We start from the raw sequence: 16,999 nt of genomic DNA on the forward strand, positions 1-16,999 counted from the left end.
GTCTCCCGGTGCTTTTCTTGAAATTAAAACACGACACGGCAGTTTGTATTTCTTTTACAGTTTATTTATAATTTTTCTTGCTTTCCAAGACTTCTAAAATGTTGCTCCTTAACAAGTTAATGCAGAGGCAAGGAGGCTGTAAATGCTGCTCCAGGCTTTTGGAGCATAAAAACGGCAGACAGTCCAGATCAACTGGTGCCGCAGTCTCCGATGTGAATCATTCCACGGGTCAGGTGAGGTCCGACGTCCTGAAAACAGCAGGGGCGCAGCATCTCCTGCTGGGTGTAAGACTGAGGAGGGAGGGTCAAAGAAAGCAGCACCGAAATCAGTTTGTTTTGTGTGACGGTAGGGGAAGAGACAGTGGTTCACGCTAATGCTGAATGAGGCTCGTGCACCTGGTGACGTGCCGGCTAACCCCACTGATGCAACCCATAGTGTGGTAGTGCCTGAAGAGTGGATAACTGAGGGAGGGATCCCACGCCAAATGAACCATGTCACACGTCATCCATAACACTGACGCTCAGATTGTAAAAGTCAACAGGGGTTTTACTCCTTTGAATCGAGGCTCTCTGGTTCATCGTTGATGTGTTTATTAAGACAAAGCTATATTCATCATCACCAGAGCCGCCTCTTATCTGCTACTCAAAGAAAATTTCCTTAATCCTTCTTTTTTTTAAAAATAAATTCATACCTTTTCACTCAGAGACAGGAAGCGTTTTATCTGAGAAGTCCTTTCCAAATTCTTCCAATAGAAGAAGCTCACCTCCCCCCACTTTTAAACAGCGTAAAGCACTTTGGATATCTTCTAGCCGACTGCATTTCAGTTTGAGTTGCTTGCATACCGTGAGACACGTTACAGGCTGCAGCTCCTCCAAGCATCTCCTGTTGTAGTCCATTTGAGCGGGGGTGGGGTCGGGGTAGAAGACGAAGGTCAACAGACCTGAGGTGTCGGAAGTGGTGAGACGTGATATCGTTGGTAGCACTTAACCATAGCACGCCGGAGTCCCAAATGCACGCACAAACTGCAGGTTCTGACAGTATATGTAGTGTGTGGATGTGCAATTTTGGATTTTCATTGTCTCTAGCATCCATTTCTTTTTGCTTTGTTTCTTAAAAAAATAGTGGGAGGAAGAAAAAAAAACAGTCAAGAAATATACTCTCCTAAACAGTGGCGGCGGGGTCATAGGTTCATACGTAGATGCTCGGGCCGTTTGGCCATGACAGGATAGGCTTGCTGCTTCATCTGAGCAAGGTTGATCCCAGCAGGCTGACGGATGGGGAGAGGGGCCGAGGCCTCGGCGCTGGTTGTGATGTCCATCTGCTCTGGGGTGGACAGTTCCATGGCCTGGTCTTGAGGAGACTGGAGGACACCGGGTCCACCGCTGGGAACGAGGGGGCTCCGATGCCAACAGTGCCCCCCTGAAAACTTGACCGGGCTGAAAGCACAGAGGAGAAACAGGTGAATGATGAAAAACGGCAGATTGATTATTTTCTGCATTTTAACAGCAGAAAAAGGGCAAAATTCAGACAGTGACAAGAACTTCAAGTGATTTTATCAGCTGAACTGACGAAATATTGTGATGGAGAACAAAAAAAAAAGATTATTGATCGCAACACCATGTACACAGTGATCTATAGAGACAGATGTTTCTTTACTGTCTGAGGGAGAATCTCAGGAGTGTGGAGTCGAGCAGATGAGATGGAGAACATCACTAAGTTTGCTCAGACATCCTGCCCTTCACTGGTTTAAATATGCAGACTGGTACAAGATCCAGCATCTTGCGGCACACACTGAAAGATCTGAGCTTCCTCAAAAACCAGAGAGATCTGAGAAAAAGTATTTGTACCCTGGAGAATCAGCAGGATTTCAGCACCGACTACTGTCAAAGTGTGGTGTGATCTTCATCTAAGTAACAGATGCAGTCTTAAAACCATCGGACTAAACTAACACACAGGAGGTCAGCTGGACCTTTCATGTCTTTATTGAACTCACTGAGTAAAAACTGACTCCAAGCTGGAAAAACACAGTAAGTTCTTGAATTTAGGAACTTATAGAAACTCCTTCGGGAGCAACAACCTGATGTTTCATGCAACTCATGTCACAGTCACTTAGGTCAGGACTGACTTGTGTTCTCCTTCAGCCTCTCCTGAGCTTCAGGCCGACTCACCTTGGGACATGCAGGACTTATGATCTGCTGCCTCTTATCACAGGACATCATGCCACTAATTTTTGTAATAAAAGCACCACAACTTACAAAATAAAATGTTAACTATATTTATTTTAACTTATTTTTAAGCTAATTGCCAACTGAGAATCTGCACTATATCTAAAGACCATAAGTGATCATTTTATCCAAAAAACATACTTTTAGTGCGGTATGATATCTGGCAAATGTTACTTCTGTATGAAAAGCATTTGTACCAGAGGCATCAGCCTGAGGATCGTCCGTCGCAACACAAACATGCTCGTTTCTCACGCTGACATTACCTGAGCGGTGTCCTTGGGCTGTCCGTGATGCGTCGGGGTGAGCGGATTTTTGGCTCATACGAGAATTTTTCTTTGATGTTTTCCAGGACCGATGGAGCGATATACGTGAAACCCTAAATCGCAGGGAAAGAAACAGGTCAGGGGAGACGAAGTCGTGTTCAGGACAAAACTAATGAGAGGAATCCTCGTTTACTACCGAGCCAAGTGCAGCGACTGTCAGTCTCAGATTTATTTCTGCCCTGTGATAATTAATAATCTTTACAGTTTACCATTAAATCCTAAAACAACTGAGAAATCATTAAGATGACACCTTACTGTCCTCCTTTGAGCCTTAAGAGATGCTGCATATGGACTGAGTACTGAAAACTCTAACAGAGCCTGAGTCAGAAGTTACCAGGAAGGCTTGATTGGCGCTCTCACTGAGGGTCGAGTCATCCGGGCTATCGACGGGCGTCTGACTGGTGAACTTTGAGTCAAACTGACTCACGTCGTCAGCCGATTGCTGCGAAGACAGAAGAGAGGACACGCAGGTGAGGGAGTACAGCAACACGAGCACGTCTGAAACAGGAGAGGTTGCGATTCCCGAAACGTAGGACTTCTTGCAGTTTCCCGCTCGAGTACTCACCAGAAAAGGCTTGAAGGGAGGCTCCACTTTCCGAGCCAGCAACTCCTCCCAGTTGATGTGTCGGAAGAAGGTATGACCCTATGGCACAACCACGCACAAAGCGCAATGAACAGATGGAATATGTGTGCTCTGCATCTATAGATAAGCACTGAGTAGTTCATGGCAGAGCTGGTGCGACTCATCACCGACATCCAGCTGCATATTCTCACCTGCACCTCTGCAGCGTCTCCTGCTCCCGCTCCCAGGCGCGATGAAGCGTTTCTCTTTAGCAACTGCAAAAAAGGAAGAAATAAAAATAAGAAGACAATAACAAGACGAACTAACAGGAGGGGAAAAAAACAACCTCTTGATACCTTTTTTAGGAGGTCTCGAGCTTCATGTGTGAGGTACGGCGGGAGGCTGAGCTTACACTTCAGGATCTTGTCAATTGTCTTTTTTCGGTTTTCACCAGTGAAAGGCGGCTGCAGTAAAACATGGAGCTGAGGTTACTCTACCGTCGCTAATGCGGATTCATATTTATAACAGTCCATTAATAAGAGCCAATGAGAAAGCTTTTTTTCTTTCCAGGCTGTTAATGTTTAACTGACCGCTCCTGTGAGCATGTCGTACATCAGAGCGCCCAGACTCCACCAGTCCACCGCTCTGTTGTGCCCGCTTCTCATGAGGATCTCTGGAGCCCTGTGATAATGCGAGTGCTTATTACTGGTGCAGCAATATTACTTAGCAAAGATCATCAAGCGGCCACGAAGAGCGACTCTCATTGCTGGATAAGAGATTAATTAAAAACAAGAAGTGTACTCACATATATTCAATGGTGCCACAGAAAGTGTGCGTGACCGTGCCGTCGTGAATGGATTCTTTACACAGCCCGAAGTCTGTCAGCTTTACGTGACCTTTGAGGAAAACATTAGCCTCACATTAACATATACATTGAAAAAGAGCTGCCATTATAAATCTTAAGGTCATTTTTGATTTTTTTAGCCATTTCCCATCTCACCTTGGCTGTTAAGCATGATGTTCTCGGGCTTTAGGTCTCTGTAGATGATGCCCTTCTGGTGCAGGTGACCCAGAGCCATGGAGATCTCTGCCAGGTAAAAACTAAAGAAAGAGAAAAACTTTAAGCCGGTCTGAGGTCCACATTGCATCTGAGCCATCAGACAAGAAAAGACAAAGCATATATTTTGCTGCTTATGCTTATCTGCAGTGTAACAGAACTAATGAACTCATTCAGACTGTCGACATCTATAACAGAGGTCTCTGAGATATTACATCATCTTTAAACAATCCGAACATTTCATCCTGCAATCTGTGTTTCAGTGCGTCGTCATGCTCACCAGGCTGTGTCTTCCATGAAGATGCCCTCTCTCTCCAGCTGCATAAAGAGTTCTCCTCCTGCACAGGTGAACACATGTTCATGCTACTAACAGCCATATATGCACACTCCTAAATGTCTGACCCGTGTGGAACAGCCGAGTAGAAAGAAGAGGTGACAGTCAGGTTCTCGTGTCCGATAGATGCAAACGTTTCTGCTCGGGAATCTAAACCACAATTATGTGACTCACACTACTCGTATATTAACCTCCATAAACCTTTACGCCTCCATCGCACCGAGACGGGCGAGGGAAATTGCTGTGACCCCTCACACTAACCCCTGCACATTAACTGTTTGGGACACTCCTCTCTGGCCTCACGGCGAAATGAAATAGTATAACATTATCTAATATCAGACACATTAGAGATAAATCCATGATTAACCAGACAGCTACAGTGTAACGGATGTGTGCATTAGATCCTGTTACATACAGTTTGAAGACAGCGTGAGAGCACTCTGGAGAGATGAGAGAGTGAAGAAGGAAAAAGAAAAAGGGTGGAAAATAAAATGCAAAGAACTCTGATTTCAGTGTATTTACAATATTCAGATCTGATGTTTACACTGAACCTGGTTTCTTCCTGTTAAAAGGGAGTTTTTCCTTCCCACTGTCACCAAAACACTTGCTCATAGGGTTGAGGGGGTCATATGATTGTTGTAGTTATATTTCTGGTAATTTTATATTTTATCTGGTGCGAGGTTTCAGAGGGGTTTGAGGTTGCGACGTAAGGTAAATTGCGTAGATTTCCCATTGAAGCATAAATCCCCTGTAAGACGCATCTATGTGCCAATTTTGGTTGCTCAACTCGTGCTGGTTTTTAGGAGGAGCTCACAGGCAGACAGAGATTTCACGCATATAGTAAGATACAAGAAGAGTGCCTGCTAGGAGCCATGTTAATGCTCTGTATATGTGAGTGTACTGCTTCCACTGACCACTCAGATACTCCAGGATGAGGTATAGCTTCCCTCCCGTCTGAAAGGCGTAGATGAGATCGACAATGAAGGGATGCTTTACTTCCTCCAGGATGTTCCTCTCCGCCTTGGTGTGGGCTGTGTCCTTGGCGTTGCGCACAATCATAGCCTGCAAATGAACAAATCGACATTATTTAAGAAGCAGACACAGCAGCATTATATGCAGCATATTTTTGGTCACTGCCTGTTTGTCCCACGTGACTAATACAGAGAAAATAACAAGACTTCACTGTAAGACTCAGGGCTTCAGCTTAGTCATCAGCAGTACGGTGGGCAGAACAACTCAAAAGCTTGACCAACAACACGCCACCAATCCAGGCGACACAGAGACACTATATATGTATGTGAGTCACAGTGTAAGTAAAAGATAACATTTTACACAAGTGGCTAAATTTGTACCCCGAAAATAAACGACAGCGTGGATGTTCTTAGTTTGAAAAGCTGCTTCTGTGTCCATTAAACACTTAAGTTCCTCAAAATAAAATGCTGTAACATCGGATTTTGCAATATGAAAGTAAAATTAGCAAAGCGTGCCCATCATATTTGATATCTTGCACAGACAGAACTCAGTCAATTCACTGCTGTCGCCAGGAAGTGCGAAACCCTTTAAAGTAAAAACATTTTGCATTTGGCTGCCGAGTTGGATCACATGACACAACCAGCTGGATAGTGCAGTACTTAACAAATGTATTAGTGTAATGTTTATGTCAGAGCTGGCCTAAAGTTAAAAGTATTTGTAATTACATTACTAATGTTGTAGTAATGTAATGGTTAATCCACTAGTACGTGCAAACCCTTTAACTGGAATTATATTTTTAACGTTTGAACATAATTATTGTTGTTAGGCATGAATTTTTAAGTTTACTATTTTACAATGAAGCAGAAAATATAGAAATAAAGAATAAACAGTAAAGCACATTTCTATTATGTTTCATTGAGATGACAAATTACAGTTATTTCCTTGTATTCGTGGACAGAAACATTCGTTTTAGTGGTTGAATGTCATGTATCAAGTCCAGTGTGCTGTCTCTGTTCTTCTGTTTGTCAGATAAATAATACCAAGGTTTGGGGTTTTCTTAAAGAGATATTTGTGTTTTCTTGTTTTTAATCAGCACGTGCTGAGTGGTGTCTCACTATGGTCAAGCTTTTGAGTCTTTTGGTCTTCCATATGAAAGCAGCAGAATCACATTTCATTATTATTATTCTAAGTCTACTTTAATAAGTTTAGCAAGTCAGATCAATCACCTGGTAACTTATAAACTAAACCAAAAAACATGCATTAAAATACGCGCAGCCCTACCGGAGTACACCGGGAATCATTATGTGCACAGAGAGAAGAAAAGCACTCTTCCTTCACTCTTCTTTTTGTTTACTAAACACTTTTGTCAGAAGGCCAAAAAGCTGTTTCAGCAACTACGCTGTCTCAGCACTGCGTGAAAGACCAATGAGAACTGGCTGATTTGTGCAATTTAATGTGAATTTCCAGCTCTTCTCACCTCTTCCAACTAGTCTACTAACACGTGCTTATGAAGCATCTCAGAAGTCCGCAGTCCAACCTCAGGACTTTGAGCCTTTTCCCTCTCTCACTCTCACACATGCAGCCCTGAATCAAAGTTCCAACTAGAGAGTAAATGAGAAATTATATGACGGTTTTATGGCAGTCGAGGCTGAAACATTAACACACAGGATGGTGACGATGCGTTCAGCAGTTCAGCTATCACGTTCAAAACACTGACAGGCTGAAGCAAACGCGACTACTCTGGATTTTATACGGTGCTGTACTAAAGTCTTAAGCCAACTCTCTTTTCTTTACATCTTACTAAGAGAACAGGAAACAGATGCAGCAAGTTATTGAAACACGAAAAGCAGAGTTTGTACAATTCTAACAAGCTTTGAAGTCAACTACTTTTATCCTTTAACACAGGCTGAACTCAGTTAGGAAAGCTGTCGTGTCGTTTCTTTAAGTAGTCTTCAGGAATAGTTGTCCAAACTTCTTGAAGGACATTCAAAGCTCTTCTTTGGATGTTCTCTGTCAAGATGATCACACACAGCTTCAGTAATGTTGAGGTCCGGCATCTGGGGAGGCCAATCCATGACTGAGAGTATTGCTGGATATTTTCCTATTTCTCATGGATATGACTTTCAGATACTATTCATCTGCTTTGGATATTTTTTTAAGGCCTGTCGCATCTTCTTTTTTCCCCCATTTGCCAAGTTTCCTCAAATTTTTTGAAGGACACACTGAACACCATGCCAAGATATGCCAAGTTTTCAACCAAACCTATTTTATGCCTGTCAGCTTGATATATCTTTGTAGATTCACCTTAAGAGATGTGCTTTTGTGACAGGCTACTAGCAGCAAAGTGCCTAAAGATACTACTTGAATGATTCAGTTTAGTGTTAAAGAACGTGGTTTACCAGCCTCGAGAACTATTCCTCAAGCCCACTTTAAAAATAACAAGAAGGTCATTTAAAAGTCATCCCAGTGGAAGCAAGATATGAGGGGTTGCTCAGGACTTTTACACAGTACTCTACATACGCATATGTGTTTTCTAATGAAGCTATAGGTTCAAAGGGACACATTTGGCAAATGAGTGGATTGAACATTCTCACGTGTTTTGTATCGACGCATTTGGTTTGCTTTGATTTTTCTTTGAGAAAATACTGAAAACAAACCAAACCACAGGAAATAGCTCCAAGTTTAAAACTGATTCGAGTCAATGAACGACAGGTGTGAAAACGCCCCAAGTTGTGAATCACTGCTCAAACTTTATCGGATTGTTTTAAATTAAGAAGAATATCTAAGCTTTTCCTTCACTGGACATGAAATCTGAATGGAAGTTTTATGTAAGTGCGATCTCTGGAAAATTCTGGTATTTAACTCAAATTCTGCATTCATACAGTGATCTCTTTCCACATGGAGGGAACAACTGGCAGGTTAGGACAGACCAACGTGCGATGATAAACTGTAGTTTAAGAAAATAAATGTATGCAGCTGGGAATTTTGGGCAAGTCAGGACTGATTTCATACCTTGAGATGCTTCATAAAGATGAAACCTGGCCTCTATCGCCACCCTACAGCCCCATATCGGAGCTGTGCCGCTGCCTTAAAGCCAAGGGGTTTAAACAAATAACTGAAACGTGGCAGTTCTTTAATGTGTCACTAGGGTCACGTAAGCCAATAAAGCAGAAGCAGTGTGAGAATCGAGCAGTGTCTAATGGGCTGAGGCAGAGTGTTTTAAGTGCCAAGGCTGCAGCAGAGCAGAGCTGATGGCAATCTACCAACTAGCAGTGAAATCTTACCCGGCCACAGGCTTCAGAGGCAGCCAATGTTTGCAGACCAAAGCATCGTAATGTTTAATGGCAAACATGCAGCTGTGTTCATATAAAACATAATGAGAGGCGCTCTAATTGATGAACAGGATTGTGTGTTCGGGAATTGGTGAAGGATAACATAGCAAAGAAAAGGGGAAGAAATGTACCTTTTTTAAAACTTTCATGGCAAATATTTTGCCCGCTGCAGCGCCAACAACCTTTCGAACTTGAAAAACCTGCCCAGGGAGGAAAGGGATCAACATGTCAAAAAGATGCGCTTTAAGAAATGCGGGTCAAAGCAATAACAGACGCCACATCACAGACACCAAATAAAAGAGAGCGCTTTGTCAAGGCAATGATTACCTTTCCGTAGCCACCCTTCCCCAGGACGCGCAGCAGCTCGAAGCACTCCGGTCGGATGTTCTCTGTGCCCTGATTGACGTTGTCCTCGGATATCTCGATCTTCTCGCAGTCATCCATGTTGCTGCAGTGAGACATGTTCGACTTTCTATTATGCCCGTGCCTCTTTTTGACCTCTTTGGTTATAAAAATCTCACAAAAGTCAAGTTTTAAAAACTTACAACTCAATGCACTGCTCCATGAGATCAGCGATTTGACCCTGGGAGAAAAAGAGGAAAACAAAACAAAGTTGTGAAGGATTTTTCTTAGTTTTTGTCATGAACAGAATCCACAGCAGCCATGGTGTAAATGGTAAATGAACTGGTACTTATCAATAGCGCCTTCCTACTAAAGTTCTTCAAAGTGCTTCTTTCTACACGTCTTATTCATCCAATCACACACGGGACTATTCACTATCCCCAAGTGCTTTTTCTAACACTCACACTCTGATGGATGCACCCAGGGAAACTTTCAGTTTGCCCAAGGATACATTAATATGTGGACTGAAGGCGCTTGTGACAGAGCCATCGGTTTTTAAGGCTTTCTCTCAGCTTTTAACTTCATAAGGACATACCCAGTCCTCTACGTTTTTAAGTAACAACTACAATAAAGCATTTCTAACACTGAGCTTAGCAGCATGCAGGGCAACAGCTGTTTACATTTAGAGCTTACTTGTTTCATCAATAAATTCTTGTGAATTCAGTTACTCAGCAGCTCTTTTGAATATTGATTAATGCTTCCAATCAATCTTTAGCAAAAAATACCAAACATTTTCTTCTCACAGCTTCTCCACTTGCTGGTTTTCTTGCCTTGCAATCAGTAATAACTGATCTACAACTCACTTAAATAATCACTCACGAAAACAGTAAATATTTATAGCAGTACCTAAATTATAGCCTCTTGCACAATAGCCTTAATAAAAAAAAATCTTCCTCTTTAAAGAGACTGATGTGACCTTTCAGCAAAGCTTTCTTGATAAAGTTTACACATATAGACAGTGTGTGCTGTTTATTGCACTCTCTTCTTTTCAGCAGCTGCACTTGGAAGTTTTTTTTCTTGTTTTTGTAATAAGAAGCCTAGACTCTGACAGCAGCTCTTCAAAGCCCCTCATTTTAAAAATGCAGTGTATTTCTGGAGTATTGCTGCCTTTTATATCTCAGCGAGAACAGAAACAAGCGGACACTCCGGTGCACATTCCGACTCTGGCTGTCAGTCCTGCCAAAATAAACTGTTGCGCTCGGAGCCACATTTATCACTGCAGCACCTTTGGCCAAGTAAGGACGTCTTGCTCAACTCCCAACATGACAGCGCTGGGCTTTGACACAGCGTCAACACCGTGCGCATGTCATCGCCGGATCACGTTAGCATTAAAGCCGGTGACAGCTCTGTCGCGATCCCGGTCATGCTAATTAGCACTAGCTTCGGCTATGTCCCTGTGTGAAAAGGGCCTGAGCTGTCCGGCTGCAGGAGAAGGCCTGCGGGCGGCTGTCAGGCAGGCTACCAGGCTAAGCAGCTAGCTTCCGTGCGTGGAGAGTTTCTGCTGTGACAGCTTTCGCGGTAAATCGTCAGCGTCTCCCGCTAAAGTATACCTCCTCGTTCTCATCGTCGGAGACATTTTCCTCCGGCTGGTCCAAATCAATGTCAAACACTCCAGCCATGGCAGCGCTTCGCTCAGATCGCTCTGTCACACACCGCAAGAATAGCAGGAGTCCCCCACCTCATGGACAAACACACACCGCCGCCATAACCGGCTACTACACTGAGCATGCGCACTGCGGCACTCACAAAGTGGGCGGTAACCTCGTTTCATTTTGTCACAGGGCTTTGGAGCGTTTTTAGGGGTCTAAACAAAGCGCAAGCGAAAAGGGAGCGAAGGCACACACAACAGCCACCGTTCATATTTGCTGTGTGGTCGGCTGCAATGTTCGATCGCACGACAGGTGTTGTGCCAAAAAGTGATTGTCTGCCAGAAACTGATTGCCGTCCGCGGGAGCGCGCGCAGCTGCTTAAAGCTGCAGCGCCCGGATTACTTGCGTTGCCAGCTACTTCCGTGCAACTGATATAACGTGGGGGGAAAAACCCAAACACATTTATGCCTTTGTTATTAGGCAAAGGTATGCATTTATGGAGCTTTAACGTTTCTTGTAACCGAATTATGACGCTATCAGAAGGTTGCTTTCAGTGTGTAGCGCAGTCACGAATGACTACACGCATCACGATGGAATAATTAATGCCTACAGGTTTAGTATGTCTACTCTCGTTGTTCATGTTTGTTATAAGACTGTCGAATAGTAGTTAAAACAATAAAGACCTATTGTGCCAGTATCACCATGACTCTTTCTTGTTTGTGCAGAATAACGACTGAGAACATGGCATTTTAGCGCTACCAAAAAGTGATTGTGGCCTATAACTTGTCACTGAAACAATATTTCTGCTTCAAACTTGTTGGATATATTCCAGAAGGGTTACATGTGATATATTGTATCCCAAAACCTCTCCAAGAACTGCTGAATAACTTGTACAGGAACAATAATACTGATAATATGCCATTTTCAAGCTGCCAAAAAGTGATTGTGGCCTATATCTTGTCACTGAAACAATATTTCTGCTTCAAACTTGCTGCATGTCATTCTGAAGGGTCCTATGTGACACATTATATCTCAAACAGTCCCTTAGAACTGCTGGATAACCTGTAAAGGAACATTAACTTTGATAATATGCCATTTTCAGCCTGCCAAAAAGTGATTGTGGCCTATATCTTGTTAATGAAATACTATTTCTGCTTCAAACTTGCTGCATGTCATTCTGAAGGGTCCTATGTGACACATTATATCCCAAACAGTCCCTTAGAACTGCTGAATATGTCACAGGCTGGGTCTCTGACCCAGCGCTCTGAGTTTATGTTTGTATTTGTCTCGTTTTTTTGTGTGATTAGTTTTGTGTCTTTTCCTATCTGTCTTTAGTTTGGGCTGTTATTGTTTATTGTTCCTCTGGTTTTCTATGTTTTGGGTTCTTGTATTATTCACCACGCATTAGGTTTGTTAAGTTTGTATTGTCATGTCTAGTTTTAGTGTTTCCTGTTTTATTCTGACAGTGTCATGTGTTCTTTGTTCATTGTATTTAGCTTTCCTCTCCTGGTCCTGTCATTAGGTTTATGTCAGTCAGCTGTTCCCCCATGTGTCTCCACTTCCCCTGATCACCTCATGTATGTATTTAAGCCCTTTGTTTTCTGCATGCCATTGTCGGGTCGTCTGGTTACCTCACCTCAGTCATAGGTCTAGTTTTTGTCTGTTATTTCCACGTTAGTCATAGTTTTAGCCTGTTTATTTCCACCTCAGTCATAGTTACAGTTTTTGGTCTCAGTACCGTTTAGTATTTTGTTTCTTAGTGTCTTGTCAGTTTACTTTGGTTTCCTGGTTTACTTCTGCCGTCATCTAATAAAGGATCACTTTTTCTGTTCAAACTTCAACTCCTCGTCCTCATCTGCTTTTGGGTCCTGTTTCCATTACACACCGGCGCACCCCGCCGTGACAGAATAACCATTAAGGGAACGATAAAACTGATAATATGCAATTTCCAACCTGTCAAAAAGTGATTGCCGCCTATATCTTGTCACTGAAACAATATTTCTGCTTCAAAATTGTTGGATATCCTCCAGAAGGGTTACATGTGACATATTATATCCCAAACACTCTCCAAGAACTGCTGAATAACTTTTAAAGGAACATTAACATTGATAATATGCCATTTTCAGCCTGCCAAAAAGTGATTGCCGCCTATATCTTGTCACTGAAATACTATTTCTGCTTCAAACTTGCTGCATGTCATTCAGATGGGTCATATGTCAAATATTATATCTCAAAGAGTCCCTTAGAACTGCTGAATAACTTGTACAAGAACAATAACACTGATAATATGCGATTTTCAAGCTGCCAAAAAGTGATTGTGGACTATAACTTGTCACTGAAACAATATTTCTGCTTCAAACTGGTTGGATATATTCCAGAAGGGTTACATGTGATATATTATATCTCAGCCCCGCAAGACCAAAAAACCCCCATTTGTTTGTGAAGCATGCTGGTCAGAGGGTCGCTGTCAATTTTTCAATGTTTTTGAAATGTTTCTTGTTTTGTATCGTTGTCTCCTATAATATTTATTGGTTGTTTATTTGTTTATTAATTCATTAATTTATGTTCGTGTTGCTGTGTGTGTTTCTGTGTTGTTCACAAGTTCAGCTTTGATTGCAATTTTTTTGTAGGATGATTCAATTATTTTGTGTTTCCTAACATGTTAGCATAGTTACTGTATGCAAAGAATTAATATATATGTTGTTCCATGGTTTACTGGTGTTGAGCTTCCGCTATACCCCCTGTTTCTGGTCTATTTGTTAGTTTATTTTAACTGGTGGTTTCTTCTTTAATTGGATGTAATTGTTATTTGTTTTTGGTTTTCATTTCAATTAATAAGTGCTGTATTGGAATGACATTTTTATTACCGTTTGTTTTGTCTTTCCTATTACTTGGTGTTCCTAATGTGTTTAAGCAGATCTCCTCCCACCTGTTTCCATTTGGCCATTATCCTTTTTTTGTATTATTTTTGAATTACAACATTTTTGAAATTTGACGTTTTATGCACAGGTTGAAAATGACATATTATCGGTATTAATGTTCTTTTAAAAGTTATTCAGCAGCTCTTGGAGAGTGTTTGGGATATAATATATCACATGTAACCCTTCTGGAGGATATCCAACAATTTTGAAGCAGAAATATTGTTTCAGTGACAAGATATAGGCGGCAATCACTTTTTGACAGGTTGGAAATTGCATATTATCAGTTTTATCGTTCCCTTAATGGTTATTCAGCAGTTCTAAGGGACTGTTTGGGATATAATGTGTCACATAGGACCCTTCAGAATGACATGCAGCAAGTTTGAAGCAGAAATAGTATTTCATTAACAAGATATAGGCCACAATCACTTTTTGGCAGGCTGAAAATGGCATATTATCAAAGTTAATGTTCCTTTACAGGTTATCCAGCAGTTCTAAGGGACTGTTTGAGATATAATGTGTCACATAGGACCCTTCAGAATGACATGCAGCAAGTTTGAAGCAGAAATATTGTTTCAGTGACAAGATATAGGCCACAATCACTTTTTGGCAGCTTGAAAATGGCATATTATCAGTATTATTGTTCCTGTACAAGTTATTCAGCAGTTCTTGGAGAGGTTTTGGGATACAATATATCACATGTAACCCTTCTGGAATATATCCAACAAGTTTGAAGCAGAAATATTGTTTCAGTGACAAGTTATAGGCCACAATCACTTTTTGGTAGCGCTAAAATGCCATGTTCTCAGTCGTTATTCTGCACAAACAAGAAAGAGTCATGGTGATACTGGCACAATAGGTCTTTATTGTTTTAACTACTATTCGACAGTCTTATAACAAACATGAACAACGAGAGTAGACATACTAAACCTGTAGGCATTAATTATTCCATCGTGATGCGTGTAGTCATTCGTGACTGCGCTACACACTGAAAGCAACCTTCTGATAGCGTCATAATTCGGTTACAAGAAACGTTAAAGCTCCATAAATGCATACCTTTGCCTAATAACAAAGGCATAAATGTGTTTGGGTTTTTCCCCCCACGTTATATCAGTTGCACGGAAGTAGCTGGCAACGCAAGTAATCCGGGCGCTGCAGCTTTAAGCAGCAGAGAAGTTTAATTAATTCTAGTTTTATTCCAGACCCCAATATACTGAGGCTATGTATTTGCATAATGATCTTAACTGCTTTCATAGAGAAACACCTTATAAAAAGCCTTATAATTTGACTTATAACTTTCTTACAAGTGTGGTGTGTATTGTCAACATAAGAATGTACCGCATTAGGATTTAACGCCACATTTGACCTCCGACCTTTTGTTCTGACTTGTCATACAGACTATAGTGAGGGTCAAAAAGATGATAATGTTATTTAGAGCTATGTTCCTTACGGCCATTGGCAACATTTAGGAGATTATATACCAATATATGTGGATTCTAATATCACATATCCTGTCATCCTGTATCTCTGTGAGGTCAGAGGTCAAATTTACAAATAAATACCTCTTATCTGTGACCTACTCCTACATAAAGTTTGTGTAATCAGAGTAAAACATCTGCCATATTTTAATAAAGTAGTTGCTACTAAAATGTTTGATTTTGAATAGAAGACAAACACACATGTTCAGTCTAGGCTGAAAATGTACACATTTGTGTGACAATGAAAACATGCAATATTCACAATATACTCTTTTTAGGACTTTATTAATGAATTAAAAAAAATCAATTTGGAATGCCCAATAAGATCGCAGGGCTCGCAAAATTGCCCGTCGGGCTATATGATAACCCGACGGGCGGGGCTGAGATAGATTTTGGTCGCCCGACCGGAGATATCTCTAGCTCCGAGACGTCGGGCTAGAGATTTTGCGAGCCCCGAGTTGTGTATTAGTTGATAAAAAATAAATAAAACCCCAATAATCTGACAATTCCCTCTGAGCAAGCACTCGGCGACAGTGGGGAGGAAAAACTTTCTTTTAAAAGCAAGAAACCTCCGGCAGAACCAGGCTCAGTGAGGGACGGCCATCTGCCTCGACCGGTCGTGGGATTTTTAAAGTGACTCATTGGATGTGAAATAAATTAGCTTGTTTGAATCGTTTGTTGTTAGCCAATTTAAAGAGTCACTTTGATGTCAACTAATACACTTAAACTGTCCAAATAATTTAAAAGAAATATTTAGAGCAATCCTGATGGATTGCTCTAAATATTCATTTTGTTTTCTTGGAAATATAATATCTTTAAATTCGTTCAAAAGTGTCTGGGAGATATTGTCAGTTTCTGGTAGCTGGTCTTCATCGTCCTATGTTTTTCCACACCATGCGAAAAACCTTGCAAGTCGGTTTTGCTTTTTTCGGAACAGGTGGTCTTTGAATATCGAAATCACCACTTGTTGGTACGGCGAAGCAACAGCCAACGTAATGGTAACAAGGTTAGGTGTAATACCCAGTTCCTTTGTAATGTCTTTGAAAATTGCCTTTTCAAGACTTTTGATCCTCTTTTTTTTTATATTTAGAGTTTCTTCTTTAAGTTGCGCCCACAGAGCTATGAAGAGACCCTGCTGAATCTCATCGGATGGCGACACATTTGCCTCTCTTGAGGCATGTGTGATTACTGCCTTTATGAGCTCTTTAACAAGCAACTGTTCCTCTGACAGTGGAGCTTCCACTGTCACATCATTACAAGGTGCAGAGGGCTCAGCCTCGCACACGTCACACTCCTTTGTGGAGTCCTTGGTGGGCTCAGGCACTGGTGCATCTTTTGGCCCCTCATGATTCAGTTGCTGGGTGCATGAATTGGGGGAACATGCACAGTGCTCCGATTTCTCCCCCAAGTTGACACTAGGCCCTTGGCCGAAACCACCCAGTACGTGCCGTTCCTTGAGCATTTTCTTGTTTTTGGATTTTAAGTTGTTATGAAGTTCCTCAACCTCAGTGCTCTTTTTTAGGACTTCACTGTATTTGTAGTTTAAGTTCTTATTCTGTCCCTCGAGCTCTGAGTTCTTTCTCAGGATTTCATCATTTTTGGATTTTAAGATGTTATTAAGTTCCTCAAGCTCAGTGCTCTTTTTTAGGACTTCACTGTATTTGTAGTTTAAGTTCTTATTCTGTCCCTCGAGCTCTGAGTTCTTGCTTAGCATTTCACTGCATTTGTATTTTAAGTTGTTATTAAGTTCCTCAACCTCAGTGCTCTTTTTTAGGATTTCACTGTATTTGTAGTTTAAGTTCTTATT

At 41.5% G+C, this 16,999-nt stretch overlaps 1 protein-coding gene across 1 annotated transcript; it reads right to left on the reverse strand.

Moving 5' to 3' along the window:
* Positions 1-42: 42 nt before the first annotated feature.
* rps6kb1b (ribosomal protein S6 kinase b, polypeptide 1b) lies at positions 43-10,963 on the reverse strand. The gene is made up of 15 exons (XM_004561349.5): positions 10,758-10,963; positions 9,351-9,388; positions 9,133-9,253; positions 8,937-9,005; positions 5,416-5,563; positions 4,448-4,505; positions 4,111-4,211; positions 3,916-4,006; positions 3,701-3,791; positions 3,467-3,574; positions 3,323-3,385; positions 3,114-3,191; positions 2,883-2,990; positions 2,489-2,601; positions 43-1,436 (listed from the first exon to the last, which is right to left on the reverse strand). The coding sequence occupies exons 1-15, from the start codon at positions 10,824-10,826 to the stop codon at positions 1,181-1,183; spliced, it is 1,512 nt and encodes a 503-aa protein (XP_004561406.1). The 5' UTR covers positions 10,827-10,963; the 3' UTR covers positions 43-1,180.
* Between the last annotated feature and the right edge of the window lie 6,036 nt (positions 10,964-16,999).

This window comes from Maylandia zebra, linkage group LG14 (assembly GCF_041146795.1).
Source record: "Maylandia zebra isolate NMK-2024a linkage group LG14, Mzebra_GT3a, whole genome shotgun sequence".
In the NCBI taxonomy this organism is placed as follows: Eukaryota; Metazoa; Chordata; class Actinopteri; order Cichliformes; family Cichlidae; genus Maylandia; species Maylandia zebra.

Bases quoted from the DNA above. Each gene is read 5' to 3' on its own strand.
- rps6kb1b (XM_004561349.5), bottom strand. From the start codon at position 10,826: ATGGCTGGAGTGTTTGACATTGATTTGGACCAGCCGGAGGAAAATGTC. The intron at 3,792-3,915 runs GTGAGTACACTT...GCATTATCACAG, and splicing joins TGTGGCACCATTGAATATAT to GGCTCCAGAGATCCTCATGA. The intron at 2,602-2,882 runs GTAACTTCTGAC...CCTGCGATTTAG, and splicing joins GCGCCAATCAAGCCTTCCTG to GGTTTCACGTATATCGCTCC.